Source organism: Pristiophorus japonicus, chromosome 7 (assembly GCF_044704955.1).
Source record: "Pristiophorus japonicus isolate sPriJap1 chromosome 7, sPriJap1.hap1, whole genome shotgun sequence".
NCBI classification, from domain to species: domain Eukaryota; kingdom Metazoa; phylum Chordata; class Chondrichthyes; family Pristiophoridae; genus Pristiophorus; species Pristiophorus japonicus.
Genome location: NC_091983.1, coordinates 167,813,307 through 167,827,227, shown reverse-complemented (window position 1 = coordinate 167,827,227; position 13,921 = coordinate 167,813,307). Strand labels below are relative to the sequence as shown.

General features: G+C 40.5%; 1 protein-coding gene across 2 annotated transcripts in view; it reads right to left on the bottom strand.

Annotated features, from left to right (window-relative positions):
- Positions 1 to 13,559, bottom strand: part of LOC139266894 (ras-related GTP-binding protein D-like) — a 47,269-nt gene extending 33,710 nt beyond the window's left edge. For both annotated transcript variants that reach the window (XM_070884509.1, XM_070884510.1), the window contains exons 1-4: positions 13,345 to 13,559; positions 8,996 to 9,291; positions 4,225 to 4,424; positions 2,364 to 2,478 (exon numbers count right to left, since the gene is read on the bottom strand). In XM_070884509.1, coding sequence (XP_070740610.1) covers positions 2,364 to 2,478; positions 4,225 to 4,424; positions 8,996 to 9,291; positions 13,345 to 13,492 — 759 coding nt within the window. In that variant the 5' untranslated portion in view covers positions 13,493 to 13,559. The remainder of the gene's footprint in view (positions 1 to 2,363; positions 2,479 to 4,224; positions 4,425 to 8,995; positions 9,292 to 13,344) is intronic.
- Between the last annotated feature and the right edge of the window lie 362 nt (positions 13,560 to 13,921).

Here is a 13,921-nt window from a genome sequence, read left to right as displayed (position 1 = left end):
TCCAACACCCTCTTGAATATATCTAATGAACTGGCATCAACAACTCTCTGCAGTAGAGAATTCCACAGCTTCACAATTCTCTGAGTGAAGAAGTTTCTCATCTCGGTCCTAAATGGCCTACCCCTTATCCTTAGACTATGACCCCTGGTTCTGGACTTCCCCAACATCGGGAACATTCTTCCTGCATCTAACCTGTCCAGTCCCATCAGAATTTTATATGTTTCTATGAGATCCCCTCTCATTCTTCTACACTCCAGTGAATACAGGCCCAGTCGATCCAGTCTCTCCTCATATGTCAGTCCTGCCATCCCGGGAATCAGTCTGGTGAACCTTCGCTGCACTCACTCAATAGCAAGAACGTCCTTCCTCAGATTATGAGACCAAAACTGAACACAATATTTCCAGGTGAGGCATCACTAAGATCCTGTACAGCTGCAGCAAGACCTCCCTGCTCCTATACTCAAATTCCCTAGCTATGAAGGCCAACATGCCATTTGTCTTCTTCACCGCCTGCTGCACCTGCATGCCAACTTTCAATGACTGATGTACCATGACACCCAGGTCTTGTTGCGCCTCCCCTTTTCCTAATCTGCTGCCATTCAGATAATATTCTGCCTTCATGTTTTTGCCACCAAAGTGGATAACCTCACATTTATCCACATTATACTGCATCTGCCACTCATTTGCCCACTCACCTAACCTGTCCAAGTCACCCTGCAGCCTCTTAGCATCTCCCTCACAGCTCACACCGCCACCCAGTTTAGTGTCATCTGCAAACTTGGAGATATTACTCTCAATTCCTTCATCTAATTCATTGATATATATTGTAAATAGCTGGGGTCCCAGCACTGAGCCCTGCGGCACCCCACTAGTCACTGCCTGCCATTCTGAAAAGGACCCATTTATCCCGATTCTCTGCTTCCTGTCTGCCAACCAATTCTCTTATCATGTCAATACGTTACCCCCAATACCATGTGCTTTAATTTTGCACACCAATCTCTTGTGTGGGACCTTGTCAAAAGCCTTTTGAAAGTCCAAATACACCACATCCACTGGTTCTCCCTTGTCCACTCTGCTAGTTACATCCTCAAAAAATTCTAGAAGATTTGTCAAGCATGCTTTTCCTTTCATAAATCCATGCTGACTTGGACCGATCCTGTCACTGCTTTCCAAATGCGCTGCTATTTCATCTTTAATAATTGATTCCAACATTTTCCCCACTACTGATGTCAGGCTAATCGGTCTATAATTACCCGTTTTCTCTCTCCCTCCTTTTTTTAAAAAGTGGTGTTACATTAGTTACACTCCAGTCCATAGGAACTGATCCAGAGTCGATAGACTGTTGGAAAATTGTCACCAATGCACCTATTTCTAGGGCCATTTCCTTAAGTACTCTGGGATGCAGACTATCAGGCCCTGGGGATTTATCGGCCTTCAATCCCATCAATTTCCCTAACACAATTTCCTGACTAATAAGGATTTCCTTCAGTTCCTCCTTCTCGCTAGACCCTCAGTCCCCTAGTAATTCCGGAATGTTATTTGTGTCTTCCTTCGTGAAGACAGAACCAAAGTATTTGTTCAATTGGTCTGCCGTTTCTTTGTTCCCCATTATAAATTCACCTGATTCTGACTGCAAGGGACCTACGTTGTTTGTTCGCTGTTATTACCAACCGCAAATTCCGGGCCATGTTTTTTCTGATTTAAAGACAGAAATTTACAAAAACCTTACAATCTGCAAACTTCCTCACCAAATAGCAATAAACCTTGATTGAACTCATGACCTATTTAGATCACCTATGGTAGGAAGTATGTAAACAGAGGTCATAAAGAGATAGATCAGGTTAGCTAAACACCACAAATGTGCTTCAGACCCCAGATTATCCATAAGCAATACCACAGAAAGTCAACTAGCTTGTCTGCCGAGTACACCTAAATTAATTAGTTCTGTAAAATGTTTAAACTCAGCAAGCGATGGATGTCCCAACTGAGATGGGCCCACCATCTTCCTGAAGCAAAACATTCAAATGTGATGATTCTTCGCATAGTATTGGCTCCCTGCAATTCCCATCTCAGCAGTCCACTGGTTTCAGTGGAGCAGTAGGGTGGTGGGAGCTGAGACTAAGTAAAGAAGCTTTGTCTTTCATCGGATAGCTTCAAAATTTGGAGGTTCCAGCCTCCATCGGGAGGTCTGCAATTATATAGTTGTACTTTTCACTTTCAAATCATACATAAGGTGGGTTTTTTTTTCAATTAATGTGATCAAAAGGATACAATTGTGGGAACTTATCCTAGAGCACTCCTTTAAGAATACACAAAAATGTTTTTGCAAATATAAGCAGCAATAGTTAAGAAGCATAACTTACTGAGATGAAGATGTTTAATAGATTCTCTAAGGTTGGAAGCTGAGGAATCAGTTTTTGTACCACTTTGCTAAATGCTTCAAATATTGAATGGTCATAAATACTTGTCAAATAGAAACTGTAGAAAGAAAAATAAACAGTTATTTTCCTTTAACGATTATTGCTCAACTCTTAATAAATCTAAGTAATGGCATGCTAAGTGTGAAGTTCAACACTAAAGTGAACATAAGAATCTAGATGAACATTTTTCACTTTACCATGGGAATACTGAAATAACTCCATCCACTGCATATTACCACCACCAAGTCATGTGACACAGCCCATTATCAATCTGCAAAAAATACCTGCATCTTCCTAAAGCCTTAAATTGTAAGTGGATCAAGGCAAATGGTTTCTTATGTAAGTATAAGTTGAGAAATGTTCCATAATTTTCTATATTTCTCCCACTTCACTGCATGGTTATAATAAATGTTATATCCTAGAGTTGGGGATAGTGGAGAACACGATGGCCTTCAATACATTTTAGTTTCTTAATCTTAATTTACAGGACCCCTCCATAGATATTCCATTTCAGACAGACAGGATAGCGAGGATGCACTGGGGTGACATCAGGTGGAAAATGCTGTTGTCTCCCTTCCTTTGTCTGTCTTTTAAAAACTCATTGAGATAAGTCTTCTAGTTTTATCTTCTGTTTCTTGCTTAATCAGTTCAATTGGGGATGCCAGGCATGTAGTGATTTAAAGGCATGCAGGGTTTTATAAACTCATTTATGATTTTGCTACACCTAGTGCGAGACATCGGCCTCTTTCTACCCCGGCCCAGTGGATCTTCCAGGTACAGACTCACAAGCACATGATTGGTCGGCTGCCTGCAGTATTTCCGCTGCTAGTGGGTCATACGCTTCCGGTAGGGGATGGAAAATGGCCATGGTGTCTGCTGTACTGCTCTGGCATTGCAAGCTGGATACTAAACTTTTTAAGTCTAGTTGACCTCTATGGTACTGCTCTTACGTATAATGAACTGACTTGCAATTTATGTTATATATGAGCAGTGTTATCCTACAATTTGGTTCCTGTATTTCCAGAGGCAAGAATGGCTTTCACTTTTGTCTGATACTGTATTTTCAGCCTCAGACATTTCGCATGACGCAAGTAGCAAATGTCAGAAAGTTTCCAAATCCTCACTCAGAGCCAGGAAGCACCCCTTTGAATCAAACAACAACAGATTCTCATTCAGTGCCTGAATATGAAGCAGCTATTGAAAGAGTGCTCCGTACCCGCTCTGTAATCTCAGTCCTTTGCCTTCTCTGAAGAACCCAGATCTGTACATACAGTGTGGGGTAGAAGGAGGAGGGGTCAGTTTGCAGGTACATTTAATTCTTGGGAGCTGACTACATTAATTCGCTAATGGATGTGTACCTCTCCTCCTGCACTGGGTGATACTCATTCTGAAATCAGCAAAATGTATGTTTCCTGGCCTTTTTCTGATGTGCAACAAATGCAGTCCAGTCTGTCAGGAGCAAAAGGTTGTCTGTTCAAAGCACTACAATGAAATCTGTACTAGTTATACAAGGTACCAAAAAATGATATTCTAATATTTGATGATTATTTTTTAATTTCACACAAACCTGCACTGAATGAACATCCCCATATATTGAATGTTTGGCGATGGGAAGCTGGTATTCATTATATGCAAGGTAGACAACATGTGCAGGGCTTGATACAGTGACACACATGAGCAGTACAGTACTGGATAAACCATCATCTTTTGCCTGGGATGTATGTAGAGTTACAAATACTTTATCATAGCTACAGAGGGCATTCAGTATTCAAAACCAGCAAGTACATTTTCATGAGATTCTCACCTGAGATGAATTTTTTCCAAGCCAGCATCTGCAAGGTCTTCATTTGCTCGTTGGTGGACATCTCTTTGTGTTTCTATCTTATGGTCATCAGATAAACCATCTACTTTATGAATGAAAATTTCAAAATTGATCTCTTCGTTTACTTTGTGTGCCCTGGACACTGTGAGATGCAGTCTGGCCAAAGCCTCCATGTAATCATCCTAGGTTTCATGAGACAAAAAAAAATATTCATATTATGTACTTGGGGATAAATGAGAATTAAGATTCTGGGTCATTTTTTTATTCAACTGGAGCTATCGACACTCTTTTCCCTATTCATTCTTGTTCTTAAAATGTTATTAACTGATCAAGAAGGAGGTAATGAGCCTGGCAAAATGAGTGAGGGTGGGGAGGGTGAATGACCAGTTGAAACAATGCAATTGCTGAAGATCTCCGAGGAAACTACAAACTACTGATGTTAATTTAATCTCTGGCTCACACGGCCAATAGCTCCTCTAACCCAGTTGCCCCACTCATCAGCGTTAATGTTGAAAAATGTTCAAAGATTTTAGTCCCTCAAAAGAAAGGTTACCCCTTAGTCTTTCTAACAATGCGATTTTTTTTCTCACCAATTTTCTGCCTTTTCCTCTTCTCCTATTCGAATCAAGTCCTTGTTGGGGAATGGTTTCTTTCTCCAGTACCTCATCTAAGAGACCATTAATCATGTGAATCAGGCGAGAATAGGAAGTTAGTGCTGGCAGGCTGTTTCACTATGGGGTGGAGAGGACCATCTCATCTGACCTCAATCCTGGCTTAGCCTGATGTCCACACACATGCATTTGCAAATTAAAAACAAAATTGTACCAATCTGATTACTTTGTATAGTTTTATTAGAACTCTATTAAGAGATTTTTTTTAATGCATTATTAAAAAGCAGATCTACAGGAGATTGATAATTAGAAGCATTAAAAGGAAAATAGTCTACTGATTCAGACGAGTGAGTCTTCTCTTTTCAGCTTCCCTGATAGCGAAGAGTTAGTGAACAACTGAGCCAGTCAGACCAGGAAGGTCCTTGGTTCGATCCCCTACCAAAATAGTATAGTGTTTCACTCTTGACATCTATCATCACAAATACTGATTAGCACAAAAATTCACCTAAAAATACAAGCTAAAACAAAGCTGTGCTAACCTGAATACTTCCATAGGTGAAAGGATAGACGCACACAGGAATAGTTATCAACATGTGGTGATAACTCCTTTGGTGAGCGTGTATGTAGTCTTTGTGACAGACCTGAGGCATTGTCCCTGGAGTACAGAGATGTGGGCAGGTGTGGTTCTGTCTGAGTCAAGATAGCTGGAGTCAAGGCTATGGATATTGCATGGGGTGGGGAGGGGGGGGGGGTGCAGGGGGAATGCTGGAATAGCTGGATGTTTATTGGTAAGTTTGTAGTTTGTGATTTATGAGAATTAAAATTCTGGGTCAAATTTTTCTTCAACTGGAGCTACCTGCACCCTTTTCCCTATTCCTTCTTGTTTTTAAATGTTATTAACTGGCCATGGAGGAGGTAATGAGCCTGGGAATATGAGTTGGGCGGGGAGGGTATTGGAATATATGTGTTAATTATGTGATACCGTTTATCTTGGTTGTATGTAGTGGGATGGGTGAAGAATTGTGATGGTGGTTATAATCACAAATAAAATTTTTTTTGCTGCAATATGTTTGGATGTTGTTTTTTATCCTGTGATGTGATTGGGCAGAAAATCTTTTCGTGTGGCGGGGAAGGTTTTATGGAATATGAAATTAGAAAATAACTAACTAGAAGGTAAAACACAATGACTTAACCAATGAGGAACAAGGAAATTGATAAGACATTCAGAGGAAAAAAATTACAAATGGTCACTACAGGCACAGCACTTAGTACGAACACATAATTCTTGCCAATCGCCAGTGGCATTGATCACAAAAAGTCACATAGAAAGGTACAGATGAGAGATGTATTCTAGCTCAATGTTCCATAGAGACCTATGATCCCCTCATCACAGATTCTAATTGCTTCTTAATTGCCTCCACACAGGCAACTATTCCAGATAAATCGTTCTTTGCACGACGAAATGCTTGCTGATATCAGGTCTGACCATGCCTTTTATTAATTAGTTTTTACCTTCTCTCACAGCTATGCTTTAACCTGAAATAGTGCTCAAGATTCTCTATTCCACTTAATTTTTACATACCTCTATAATGTCCTCTCTGATTTTCCTCCTTTCAAGAATAAGGAGATCCATTGTTTCTAACCTTTCCTTATAACTCAGTCCTCTGACATTAGGGATTAGCCTGTTCCCTTCTCTGAGCAGCGTCCAGTGCTGGGATGTTTTTCTATGCCAGATAATACACTATTTTAATATGACAGAAGCATAGTACCACGCAGTACAATGCTGCTGCTTTACTTTGAGCCAATCAACAAAGAGTGATGGTGAAAGTTAGGAAGCAAATGTGATAAACAGGAAATGCTGAACACAATGCTTTTTTAAAGATCATATGAACTAAATAATTTAATATAATATAATTTAAATTTAATAGAATAAAATAAATCTTTTTTTATCCAAAGACATTTGTGCAATTGGTGATTTTAGTTCCCTCAAATAATAACTAGAAACCAGTGATTCCCCAATGCTTTTTTTTGTTCTTCAAGGTAAAATATGTTGATGTTCAAAAATGGAATACTTTACCATTCTCGATGCCTAACGTCAGCATAACAAATAGTAAAGTGACCTTCATTCTGGACCTTTATTTTCTCCAAACTTTCTCCCATACTTTCCAGAAGCACTGACTCAAGCTGGGCTACAGTTCCATAATTGCTCAACCCCCTTCAATACTCAACCCATTGACCATCCTCCATGCATTCACCTGTTTTCAAATCCCTCCAAGGCCTTGCCCCTCCCCATCTCTGTAACCTTCTCCAGCCTGATATCCCTCCGAGATCTCTGCGCTCCTCCAATTCTGGCCTCTTATGCCTCGTCGATTTTTCATTACTCCACCATTGACGGCCATGCCTTCAACTACCTAAGCTCTGGAATTCCCTCTCAAACTTCTCTGCCTCCCTCTCCTCCTTTATGACACTCCTTAAAATCTAGCACTTTGACCAAGCTTTTGGTCATTTGTCCCAATATTTCCTTATGTGGCTCATGTCAAATTTTATTTGAAAACACTCCTGTGAACTGCTTTGGAATGTTTTACTACTCGAAAGGTGCTATATAAATAAATAAAGTTGTTGTCATTGAAAGTGGTGACAGTAGACTATTTGACTGTGAAGGCATCGTAACCAAGTTAAATCCTGTCTTTACTTGACATCCACACACACACATTTTCTAGTCGGGTTTACTATACACTGATTAAGAAAAGAAATGCTGATTGATTTCTCTTCTCCTTAGCCTGGAGATGCTGAAGCTAACTGAGTCTAAATGGGGTAGTGGCGCAAAGAAATCTATTGATACAGATACACAATTAATTAAAAGTAGCAATGCAGGTTAACAAAGCCATTACAAATGCAAACAAAGCTCTGGGATTCATTTCTAGAGAAATAGAATTCACAAGCAGAGAAGTTATATTAAACTTTTATAAGAACCTTGGTTAGACCACAAGAGTACTATGCATAGATCTGGTCTTAATATTACAGAAGTACTGGAGAAGGTGCAAAAAAGATTTGCAAGGATTATACTAGAATTGTACAACTATCAGGAGAAACTGAACAAACCGGGGCCTTTTTCTCTAGAAAAGACCCGAGAGAGGTCTTTTATGAAGGGGTTCAATAGGGCAGATGTAGGGAAGATGTTTGCACTTGTGGGGTGTCCAAAACTAGGGAGCATAAATATAAGATAGTCACTCATAATCCAAAAGGAATTCAGGAGAAACGTATTAATTCAGAGAGTGGTGAGAATATGGAACTTGCTATCACATGCACTTGACCAATGTGCCCTCGGCATTTGTTTTCATGCCAACCTCAGAACGACTATTTTATTTTCAATTTCCCACACCAAACATCTTTATGGCCTTTCCAAGTGTGTTTGCTCATTTTGTGCCAATTTGTGCATATTTATACAAATTACAGACAGCTTTAGTGCTATGGACTGTGCCCAGTTCACTATGGACTCTCCAAACTCACTTCAGCTGGAACCTTTACAGGTAAAGGAGGAAGACTTTCATCTCGTCAGTCCTGGCTGGATTCAAAACCAACTCCCAGACGAGAAATGAGTTTACGGCAACGCTGTGTCAAAGTATTTTCTCACCAAGTAACCAATTTTGTATACAGTGGGGGTGCCTTATTATGGTTTGGAAAGCACATGTGATTAAACAGCAGTAACGTTAAAAATGACCAAAGATGGAGTGACATTTTTTCAATGAACTGTGATGTAACTTTGAATTATGCAAAACAACTCCTTTAAATTCACTAATGCTGCTGGATTATATACAACAGTTCCTTGCTTTCATTTATTTTTCAGTTATTGTCTATCGGATTGGCTGGATTTCACAGCAGCTTGAATGCAGAACAATGAAAGGTTCTGAAGCAAAGTCATTCATTGTGTGCTAATAAGGGCACTTACCCCATCAGAGCGCACCTTCAGGTGTCTCAGGACTCTAATCCTAGTTACAAACTGGTAACTGGAACTAATCCCAACCATTTACAGTGGAAGAAATCTCCCATGGTATTTAAGATTTTGGATAGAAAGTACCATCAGTTTATACTTAGAATAAAATCATCTGTGACATCTAAATCTGAAGTTTAGAGTGTTTTACCTGTGAGTCAATCACAAATATCAAGGCCCCCGTCCCTCTGAAGATCATCTCATAGTCAAATGTTGGATCAAAAAAATCAATCTGCCCAGGGAAATCCCAGATCTGAAAATTAACAAAAGAGCTGTTGGAGATATCATCCCGGCAGATTTTGTTGGTACTTTCTAGGAAGAGCGTCTCTTTAGGCGACATTTTGTGGAAGACTACTTTCTGGATGGAAGACTTGCCGCTTCTTCTCAGTCCCATTAGCAGGATCCTGGGTTTGACCTCTGTGCAGTAATCATCACTGAAGTGCAGAACTAAACAAAAATAAAAAATAACCGGTTTAAAAAATTAAACAAGGAATATTTCAGCCCTGGGGTGGGGAAGGGGAAACAATCAGCCGGGCTCTTGCTCCTGCAGGAAAGAACATGTTCATTACACTTACACTTACTTACACTTACACTTAAACTTTCTATGGACTTTTGCATTGCAACCTGTAGTGATTAGAAATCCAAAACAGAGCAGTGCCCTCTATAGAGAATCTGTTACATGTGTTAACAGAACAAGCAACTGTGTATCTCCTTAAGCAATTTGATTGAAGAATCCTTTCTGAGACACACAAAGTCTAAACCAGTAAGTTAGAATATGTAATTCAATGCCAAATCATGTACAGAAAGCAAAATAAAGGGAAGGAAAGAAATATGGGATTAAGAGAGAGAGATAACAGAGACAAAGAAAAAATAAGTATATATTTTTTTTAATCTCCAACAATAATTAAAATCTGAAGGAATGAGACTCCACACTATTAAAGTTTTAATTTTCAGTACCACTGAGGTTGTTTGGCAGTAATAAGACTCATCTCGCCATTAAAAATGCACTTACACTTGAATGGACAAACCCCAACTTTTTCTGGCTGGTGTGTTTAGTGGGTATCTAGTGGGCAAGTACCACAACTTCACACCCTTCATGTGTTTGAATACCGAGCCTCTTGAAAGCGAAGTTTATTGAGGAGCAGGGCAACTCAGACGGCAACTTCCTGATTTCTGCATTTAACTGCGCATGTGCGGGCAACAGAAGCCCGATTTACTCCATAACGGTGATGCTGATAGCCTCACCAGTGTTCTTACTGCAAAATCTGGGCCATGATGTATACGTTGAATGTGCTGGGCTCCGTTGTGGACCCCAAGGTCAAGTAGATTGCTGATACTCATTATTTAGGCTCAAACATGAAGAATGGCCACTTGGGAGAGGTACCAGAGAAAAAGAAAGTCTTGGATTTATCTTGCGCTTTTCATGACCACCGGATGATTCAAAGCACTTTACAGCCAATTAAGTACTTTTGGAGTGTAGCCACTGTTGTAATGCAGGAAACGCAGCAGCCAATTTGCGCACAAGCAAGCTCCCACAAACAGCAATGACCAGATAATCTGTTGATTCAGGGATAAATATTTAAAATAGTGCCATGGGATCTTTTACGTCCACTTGAGAGAGTAGACGGGGCCTCGGTTTAACAGCTCATCCAAAAGACGGTATCCACTGCCCCCGAAGCCACACACCAGCATAAGTCAGCAGATTTAGGAGATATGGGGTGAATTAATAAGAATTAAACTCCAAAATATGCATGTAATCAGCCCTAAAGTGTACAGAAATATGACAAAAATACCTCAATGGTTTTACAGTTTAAACAAAATGTTGGTGGTTGTTGTGCACTTTCTTCACAAAATATAATACAAAATATTACTAGTGGAAAATGACAAGATTTTATCACCTATCAAAGCCCCTACCCATTAGAGATTCTTCACCACAGAAAATGGCTACAGAATATAAAAGTGCGTGTTTTATTATGCTGCAGAGACTGTGAGTTAAACTTTCTCATTACATTAAATGTTAACTCTCTGCTCCCTTTTCCTGTATAGATTATTGTATTCTAGCCATAATGTCTCTACAGATATTATAGGGATAATACTGCATCTTTTTAGATCTGAATTTGAACACAGCTTAAGCCAAATATTACAATCTTTCATGTTATAATCCAGAGACTTTTCCGGAAGTTGTTTTTATTGCTAACATGAATAGTATCATGATAAGATTCTTAAGTCGTGTACTTCAAAATAAACAGATGTTTTTTTTGGTAAGTATTTTATTTTTCACACTTACAGCAACCAATTTAAATAATGTGCAAACACATTACATGTAAATTCCTTCCAAACAAAATGTTGTGTTCAGTATTTAAAAGTATTTAAAAACATTGTTTGTTCTTTTCAAAAACTAAAAAAGTAGAGTAAATATACTCCAAGCTCACAATCAAACTATTATTGAAAACTAACCCAGTTAATAAACCTTCCAAGAACTGACAAAGTGACAATGGTTACAGGCTTGTCTTCAAGGTTTTAGCTCTTCTACAGGTTTCAGTTGGACCAGAGAAATCTTTAGTTAGAGATGGGAGGTTTGTAAGAAAAATCAGTTACAACATGAACTATGCTGATGGTAACAGTAGAAATAGGAGCATAGTATCTTTAAGTTCAGTTTCTCTCTTATTTTCCTATCTGGCTCTCTTGAAGGCTGTGACTTCCAGTACTTCACTGAGGCACCCATTCATCTTATGTAAGGCTAGACCATGAATATCGGCAGGCTATTTAACTAAAGGCTTAATCAGTTTAACTATTCCAATGCTCTCCTGGCCACCTTGCCACCCATCCAAAACTCTGCTGCTTGTATTCTAACTGGCACCAAGTCCCATTCACCCATCACCCCCTGTGCTCGCTGACCGACATTGGCTCCTGGTCCACCAACGCCTCAATTTAAAAATTCTCATCCTCGATTTCAAATTCTCCCATGGCCTCGCCCCTCCATTTCTCAGTAATCTCCTCCAGCCCCACAACTCTCAGAGATCTCTGCGCTCTTCGAATTCTGGCTGCTTCTGCATCCCTGAATTTCATCGATCCACCATTGGCAACCGTGCCTTCAGTTGCCTAGGCCCTAGGCTATGGAATTCCCTCCCTAAAACCTTTCCACCTCTCTATGTCATAAGAAATAGGAACAGGAGTAGGCCACCTGGCCCCTCGAGCCTGCTCTGCAATTTAATAAGATCATAGCTGATCTGATCATGAACTCAGCTCCACTTCCCTGCCCACTCCCCATAACCCTTTATTCTCTTATCGCTCAAAAATCTGTCTATCTCCACCTTAAATATATTCAATGATCCAGCCTTCACAGTTCTCTGGGGCAGAGAGTTCCACAGATTTACAACCTCAGAGAAGAAATTCCTCCTCATCTCAGTTTTAAATGGGCAGCCCCTTATTCTAAGTCTACGTCCCCTAGTTTTAGTTTCCCCTACGAGTGAAAAAATCCTCTCTGCATTCACCTTGTCGAGCCCCCTCATTATCTTACATGTTTCAATAAGATCACCTCTCATTCTTCTGAAGTCCAATGAGTATAGGCCCAACCTACTCAACCAATCTTCATAAGTCAACTCCCTCATCTCCAGAATCAACCTTCTCTGAACAGCCTCCAATGCAAGTATATCCTTCCTTAAAACCTACCTGCCATCTATCCCAACATCTCCTTATGTAGCTCGGTGTCACATGTTGTTTGATAACGCTCCTGTGAAGCGCCTTGGGTCTTTTTACTACGTTAAAGGCGCTATATAAATACAAGTTATTGTTGTGTTGCTCATCTGACATTAACACATATGCACTTTGCAGCAAAGGTCATGAGCTGACAGTCAAGAGCAGGAACCATGGCTGATTTTCCCTCTCCCCAGCTTAAAGTCAATTGTAGTGATCCATCGTCACCCCACCTGAGATCAACAGCTAGCTTAACACCGACCAGGGATCAAACCTCAGGCATCCCTGATCTGTATACAGTGCATTTAACCATAGAACAGCCAGAGAAACCAGTGGCAAATATACTGGGTCCCTGGTCTGTGCAGGATCAGTTAATCTCAGCCAGTGCAGACTCCACAACTGGACTCCATGTTTCCAGGGTAGGGAATGGAAAATTCAAGCACGTTCCTGCTCCTGGTCATCACCCTGCTGAAAAGTGTCTGAGGACATTGGCTGGGGACAGGCTTGGCTATGATTAACCTCCATTGCCATGATCAGAAAGCCTATCCATACTTGATGTACAGGCTCATGCACGAAGAATGGTCATTTGGGGGTAAGGACCCAGAGGGCTGGAAAAAAATTACTATATAAAAACGTTTAATCTTGCAAGACAGAGACAAACTAACTAACTGGAGCACAGTGCGTGCTCGATATTAAACGATTGAATTTACTGATCCAGTGAATTGCATTAGTTGGGCTAACAGCAGCAGACCCACGAACTGGGTTCCTCACAACCGATCAGTTGGGTCATTACACGTATCGTACCTTCATCAGGTGCAGCTCTGTTGTCGGGGTCTCCATCCACGATGCCGCACTCGGCTTCTCCTCCGTAAGCGAACTCCAATCCGATGGAGTCACACTCGCTCTCCTCCTCCTCCCCGGCGCCGCACAGCTCCGCGGCCGCTTTGTTCATTTTACCGGAGCTTTGGCAGCCCAGCCTCGGTCAGCAGACGGCTGCTGCTCACCGTCACCTGATAGTGAGAAACCATGGCGAACTTTCACCTCGTCTCCAGAAAACATCCGGTGTCAGAGCATGAGACAAAGAATAACTCTGCAACAGGCAGCCTTGCACTTCCATGGCTTGCATTATTGCAACTCCACCGACTCTAGTTTTAATAACTATTTGGGGAATTGTTCTATTTTAAAACCAAGTTGTGCCACTACTGGTCAAAACACTTTTTTGGTGTCACGTTTTGATAAACTTTTCTGTTCAGATTGTACTGTTGTAACATTAGTGTTGCAACCTGTTAGGTTTCTGAGTGGGTTGGACAGAAATTGCTATTTTTTTTTAACATTGTTCTCTGCATGTGGATGATGTTGGCAAAGCTCTCTGTTAAAGGTA